Source organism: Cercospora beticola, chromosome 3 (genome assembly GCF_033473495.1).
Source record: "Cercospora beticola chromosome 3, complete sequence".
Taxonomy (NCBI): domain Eukaryota; kingdom Fungi; phylum Ascomycota; class Dothideomycetes; order Mycosphaerellales; family Mycosphaerellaceae; genus Cercospora; species Cercospora beticola.
In genome coordinates, this window is record NC_088937.1 from 4,226,247 (window position 1) to 4,232,920 (window position 6,674).

General features: G+C 53.7%; 2 protein-coding genes across 2 annotated transcripts; one reads left to right on the top strand and one right to left on the bottom strand.

Moving 5' to 3' along the window:
- Positions 1 to 1,655: 1,655 nt before the first annotated feature.
- RHO25_005643 (uncharacterized protein) lies at positions 1,656 to 3,717 on the bottom strand (the record flags this gene model as incomplete). Its single annotated transcript, XM_023596529.2, has 2 exons — positions 1,656 to 2,951; positions 3,010 to 3,717. 2 exons carry the CDS (start codon positions 3,715 to 3,717, stop codon positions 1,656 to 1,658), a joined length of 2,004 nt encoding a protein of 667 aa, XP_023457848.1.
- A 689-nt stretch (positions 3,718 to 4,406) lies between these two features.
- RHO25_005644 (uncharacterized protein) lies at positions 4,407 to 6,075 on the top strand (the record flags this gene model as incomplete). Its single annotated transcript, XM_023596530.2, has 7 exons — positions 4,407 to 4,529; positions 4,586 to 4,727; positions 4,785 to 5,092; positions 5,144 to 5,335; positions 5,396 to 5,573; positions 5,635 to 5,715; positions 5,768 to 6,075. 7 exons carry the CDS (start codon positions 4,407 to 4,409, stop codon positions 6,073 to 6,075), a joined length of 1,332 nt encoding a protein of 443 aa, XP_023457849.1.
- Positions 6,076 to 6,674: the final 599 nt, after the last annotated feature.

Genomic DNA, 6,674 nt, shown 5'->3' on the forward strand with positions numbered 1-6,674 from the left:
TGCAGCGAGCGAGAACGGATATCTTTGACGCAGCTTTACAGGAAGTCAAGTGTCTACCACGAAATCCCGAGGACCTTGATGCGCAAGGACGCCAAGACTGTCGGGATGCAGTGGAACTGATGCACAATGTGTTCCAATTCGGACAGGTCACCGAGCGAAGAGCCCGAGAGCAGGTTCGCGCTGAACTGTACAGTGCTTGCAGCCGGGACTCTGAGATCCATACGGGGCGCTGGTGGTGGTACTTTCTGTTTCCCAGAGTCTGGCCCCGCATGCTTAGCCCATTTCAGGTCAGAGTTATGTTCGAGAAATGGTCCAACGATCGTATCTGCATCGAGTTGAACAGGAAATACCGGCTGAATGCAAACCTGGATCCTTGGGACATGTAGATGTGAACAAAGGCTGTGCACAATATTCCTCGCCGGTCATGTCTGCGGAACTTGGCCAGAAATAGGAATACCGTTGGCTTTGACACGAGATCCAGTCTGCAAAATCTCCTCGACAAGCTGATTCCTCTGGATTTGCTATCTCGAAGGACTTTCAAGGAGTGGAGCTATCAGATCAGCGGAATATCTGCCATAGCTCTTCTCGACTATGGACGATGTGCAGTAGCTGCGACTATCTACTGGATGTGAGAGGGCGATGCTGAACGGTCAAAAAGTGGTATCCAGGGATGGAGTTCTGCAAATTTAGGCCGGATCGCAATAGGCTTCCCTCTCCTGTACGGCGTTCCGCGGCTGCCAGAACGAGGTTGTCCTCGAGCGATTGAAGGAGTCCGCGAATGACAGCAAACGATATGATCCAGGCAACACGAGTGCTGCAAATTTAATTTCCGTTGCTACTATACTGCATCACTTCCACTCAAGGCATGAGCTTAGTCCGGCTTTGGAAACGTCCTCGGTGAGTGAGGTCCCCAGCTTAAAGTTTGGCATCAATTCATGTCCAGTTGGCATGAACCCCAACCAGAGCGAAGACTTGCCAGAGTCCTTTCGACCAGGAAAACGATATGAATCAACACCTGCACTCGTTTACTTCCCCGGTCGACGTGTTGTTGGCACAAGCCGATGTCATCGACCCTTTGGCCTTTCGCCATTACTGCACCAAAGAGACCAGTGGAAGTGACCTTACCGTATGAGTGAACGACTCGTTGGGAATTGGGTGTCGATTCGCCCATTTTGTTGATTGTCTTCGACACAAGCCGCTGGGTGCTAGCTTGAAAGACCACACGCTTCTCATCTCTTGATTCACCGTCGACAACACTTTGCAGCACCGGTGCCGCCCCAGCATAAGACGGTCACTCGGTGTTCTCTCCGAGGTACCAGTGGCTGAAACCGGCTGTTCCGATCACGATCATGTTGACTCTCTGGGCACTGCTCAGCGACGCGGAGATCACTGCTATCTGACATAGCCTCAGACAGCGCCGCGACGATGCGCGATGACCCTAGCTGATGAGTGATCATGGAGAATCCGACTCCTGATCCAAAACTCAACGATGAGGAGTCTTCCTCTGCACGAATTTTCGCCAACCTGTATACATGAGCAATGTTGCGAAGTCCGCCACTAAGAATACACAATATCTAAGATGCTTTTCTGGTGCTACAATCTCCCATTTACCGGGCTCTCTCCGCATCAATAACAGCAACGCGTCTAGCTCACAACTAGTCACCATTGATGATCACATCGGCCGCCTTCTCGCTGATCATGTAGATTGGCAAGGCGATGAACGTTCCTGGAATCTTTGGAAACGCTGATGCGTCCACGACTCTCAACCCATCGACGCCACGAACACGGAAGTTGGTGTCTAGAACGGCCATCGGATCGCCATCCGCACCAATTGCAGCGGAGCAACAGGCATGGTGACCCCAGGCATTGTCCCTTGCCCATTCCTTGAGTCCGTCCTCCCCAGTCACATTCCGGCCTGGCTGAATTTCGGTGAAGGTGCCGTCCAAGGGGATGAGCTTGTCGAACGCCTCCCGTCCGAACATGAGTCCTTCTGTGGCGGCTTGCAGATCCTTCTCATCACCTCCGTCAGTGGTGTTTCCGGTGTCGAAAGAGTTGAAGTCGATCTGCGGAACGTCATGCGGGTCAGCAGAGCGCAGAGTGACTGTGCCCGCATTGTTGTGGGAGTGGGCTTTGAGAGCGAGCCAGCTCCAGATATTGCCTGGACGAACTGCGTCGTACGCGAAACCTGGGTAGTATCCTCCAAAGAGACCGGGCGCTCCGATGATGAAGAGATCTGGATCCTCGTCTTCGCTCGCACCAGATGACTTCTTGGTCACACCGACAGCCACACCGCCAGTGGCGTATGGGCCTCGTGCGAAAGCGCTGTTGCCCTCTTGCCAGCGGTCCAAGCATGGGTCGGTACTTTCGTATCCAAAAGTGCAGTCCTTGGAGATTGAGAGTTTGGTCTCTGCCTGCCCGACAATGGCAATCTCGTAACGATCTTGCATGTTGGTGCCCACTCCTGGCAAGTCGTGAACGACTGGGATCCCGAACCTCTCAAGCTCTTCTCGAGGCCCGACACCACTGAGCTTGAGCAGCTGTGGGGTGTTGAAGGTACCGCCAGCAATGATGACTTCCTTGCCTGCAGCGACGTATCCAGGTCTACCACCACTCGTGGGGTAGGCGCTTGCGCCATAGAGCTGTTTGCCCTCGAGGTATTCGACACCAATCGCGCGAGGCTTGGTGCTGTTGTCGAAGCGGACCTTCGTCGCGAGAGTGTTGAGCTTGATGTCGAGCACGTACTTGCGAGAGCCATCCTCGTTGACAGCGTTTGCCGTGTCCAAGATCAACTTGCGAGGAGTACTACGAGTGGAGCTGCCAGCATCGATGCCTTGGGGAATCTGGAACAGGTCTTCCTGCTGGTCACGGTCGGGAGTGTCGGCATTGAGATCGGTGAGAAGGACGTTGGCAAGGCCAGTGACAGTGTTCAAGACGGTGCTGATGAGGTCCGACTGTGAGCAATGTTAGTACGGGGCATGAGACAATGCGGACTGAGCCTCCAAGGCCTACCTTGCCAAGTGCCGAAGCGGCTGAAAGGACAATCGAGAGGACTTTGAAGTCCGCGGCGACCAAAGTCAACTCCGTGAGACTGGTGTGGAACCAGCCGTCTTTTCCGTGGCCAGGACCAACTGGGTACTGTGCATGCTCGAGCTTCTTGAAGTATTCCCGCATCTTCTCTGGCGCCCAGGAGTCGTCTCCGGTCAATGTCTGGAGATAGGTCCAGTCGCTCTTGTGGGGGTAGGTGGTAACGACCGCATTGTGTTCAGCACAGCCGCCCAAAGCGCTGGCACGAGGATAGAGGATTCCGAGTGGCTCGGCCCCCTCTGGAGGGTAGAGTCCGTGGTAGAAGCTGCCATCGCTCAGGCGGTACGTCATCTTGATATCCTTCTTTTGACGCTCGACATCTTTGTAATGGGTAACATAGTAGTCCCATTTGATGTTTGGATCTTCACCTGATTGGAGGTTCCGGGCTGGCACGGTCTGGTTCACGTTGTCTCCAAAGTCACCTCCAGCTTCGATTAGTAGAACCCGGTGTCCTGCAATGGCCAGGCGTGCTGCAAGGGGACCTCCTCCTGGTCCGGACCCAACAATCACATATTCGTAGTCGGTGTCGTTTCCTGCTTGTCTGCGATGCACATGTGAGTCGCCATGGACGCGTGGGAATGCAGCTCCCAATGTCGCCAAGGACAGGGCTGCTGTGAAGTAACCCAGAAACATCTCAAAAGTGGTTGAGAGGCTCGCCGATGTCACACGATGGAAGCGAAGGCCATGCACCGCGAGACATTAAATCCGCCTTGAGAAGTGCATAGACTATCGCCCCTGTATGATGATCTACATAAGGGACCCCCTCCTTCATCTCAATTATCAGACAGCAGTTGGGCAACTAAGTGCGATGATGTGGCGGACTAAGTGCGGTGAATCTTGCGGGGCGTTCTCGGGACGCGTATAGTTACCGGCACTTGCTAGTTTGGCCAAGTTTGGTAGTCTGGCTCGTAGGCGATCGCCAGGATTATAAGACAAGCGTCTAAGCTAACAAGCCCGATGGAGTCCAAAAGGCGCTTTCACATCTCCTTGGAATGACAGCTCGGTTGTCACCGAAAACGGAGCCTCATGTGGCAGTGCAGCAGTAGGCATACTCATGCAGCTCAGGCTGAATGGCCACGAGTATGAGTGAGACTAGCTGCTTTTCCGCAAAGCCGGATGCTCACTAGGAAGAGCGTTGACACTGGACGTGCAATACCAAGAAAGTCATCTTCACATGCCTACGCAAATCTTGCGACGCATTTCCTTGGTACATAGTTGAGCACGAATGGAGCTCTTTCCCCAGGCGGTTTCTTCACACTTTGTAGCACTGACTACGACTTCCACGTGCGCAGTCGACACGGACTGGCATTCTGTCTGCGACCATGAAGCTCTTCTGGGTGCTTTTCGTGCACCTTTCCGCTCTGGTCGCCAGTCAGCAGGATGCCACCAAGGAGGAACAGCTTGCCCGGGCGCTGCAGCTGCTGCAGACGATGCCACAATGTGCGGTGGGTTTCGTTCCCGGGGTACTGGTTGCTGGGTGCATTGTACTAACATTTCGCAGCGTGTTTGCTTGGCACAGGCTGTTGCTGCCTCTGGTGTCTCGCTCGGTAACCTCGATCTGACTGCCAGTTGCACCAATGCGACGAATACTGCCATCGTCGAGGGATGTGTTCGAGAGACGTGCCTGCCGCGCGAGCAACTTAGTAAGTTGGAGATCTTGTGGCCTTCTGAAAGTAATGCTGACTATGGACCACAATCAGCTGCGAAGAATGTTACCGAGACGCTCTGCCAAAGGCCCGTTCGTGAGGTGTCTGATATCCCTATCGGGACCTACATTGGAGCTGCGCTTGCCACAACAGCCTTCTTCATGCGCATGCTCTCGAAGGTGACCTTTCCTTGCGAAAGAGGCGCTCGCATCGACAATGATCTTTGGTGGGACGATGCTGTGATAACGTTCGCCTGGATCCTGATGATTCCCATCTCAGTACTGTCTGGCTATCTGGCCAAACTCGGTATGGGTCGAGATGTATGGACCATCCATCCTGACAATATCACGCAGCTCCTCAAGGTAAGTGTATCTTGGGCCGGGACATGAACGAGTATGCTGATACTAGCGCAGGTTTACTATTTCGACGAGATGATGTACGTGGTGGCGTTGCCAGTCATCAAGATTTCAATGCTGCTCACGTATTTGCGCATCTTCCAGTCGAAGCGATTCCGCTGGTTGGTGTTTGGAGCGCTGGGACTCAACATTGCTTACCTTATTACCTTTCTGTTGATCACCATGATCCAATGCAGACCTTTGAGTTTGGTGAGTGTTGCTTTGAGGTGGATTTGTTTGGAGCATTCAGTGCTGACATTCACCTCCCAGGCATGGCTCCGATGGACGAAAGAGTACCCGGGAACGTGTAACAACATCAACGCCCAGTCGTGGGCGGCGGCAGCACTGAATATTGTGCTCGATGTCATCGTTGTCGGGCTTCCTATTCCCATGCTGTGGAGGATGGACCTCAACATTCGCAAGAAGTTGCTAGTGATGCTCATGTTTGGTATGACTGCCCGGCTCAGACTCAACTCGTTGTTCTTCTGCTGACTTTGCCGTGCGAACAGGCGTCGGATTCTTCGTCACCATTGTCAGTATCTTGCGGCTTCGATTGCTGGTTAGGTTTGGCGACTCAGAGAACCTTACACGTGAGTTCGCTGCCTTCAATGACGTTCGCAGCTGTGCTGACAACTTTTGCAGATGACTACAAACAAGCCGGGTTCTGGACGATCGTGGAATTGCATACGGCCATCGTTTGTGCTTGTATGCCTGGCATCCGAAACCTCCTGCGTCGCGCCTGGCCGAAACTCATGGGCCAAACTGTGGCATCGACAGGTGCAAGTACGGCTCCATCGACTGGGCTCTCTGGCCGCACTGCAGTCAGCAGCGGGGTTGACAAATCAGGTACTCAGGTCTTTACCCGCCCACGACACAGCGATGATGGAGACTTTATTCCGCTGGAAGAAAGGCACAGCCAGAGGGACTTGAAAGCAGTGTCGCCGGCTTGAGAAGCTCGAGGAGTGGGACAATTGAGGCAATTGAAGGGGAGGAACAAGTCGTGACGGAACTCGAAGATGAAGCAAGATGGTGAGACACGCTGTGTGCCCGCTTGGCCACAAAGAATGGCATCGACATCTCAGCGCACGGCGAGGCCAGACCTTTACTGGATCCACCGATGTAAATCGATCTCTGTTCGACCTTGGAAAAGGATGTGAGGAGTCTGCAATCGGGAAAGACAGGCGTGGTGGGAGTGCAACGATGAGACGGCCGCGATTGCAATTGGCGACACCAGGCGGATTGGCTGTAGGATGAACAGGACTTCCAGCCGGGCGGGACGGCGGCGAAGAGCTCCCACCATGTGCGGCTGCTGCGATGCGTGTGAGTTCCTCGAGCAGTATGTGAGCACAGCAGTAGCCGCAACTCTCTCCAGGAGTCAACACCGCTGCGAAAACTTTGTCCCGGTGGAAGGGCATTTGTATCTTGATAATTAGCTTCTAATGAGCGACAAGTATGTATGCAGACAATGCTGCTAACATGCCATTCGAAAAATTGTGTTCCACGGCTCTGCAACAGTTTGGTCTGCGAACATGCCGCGAGCATAGGTACT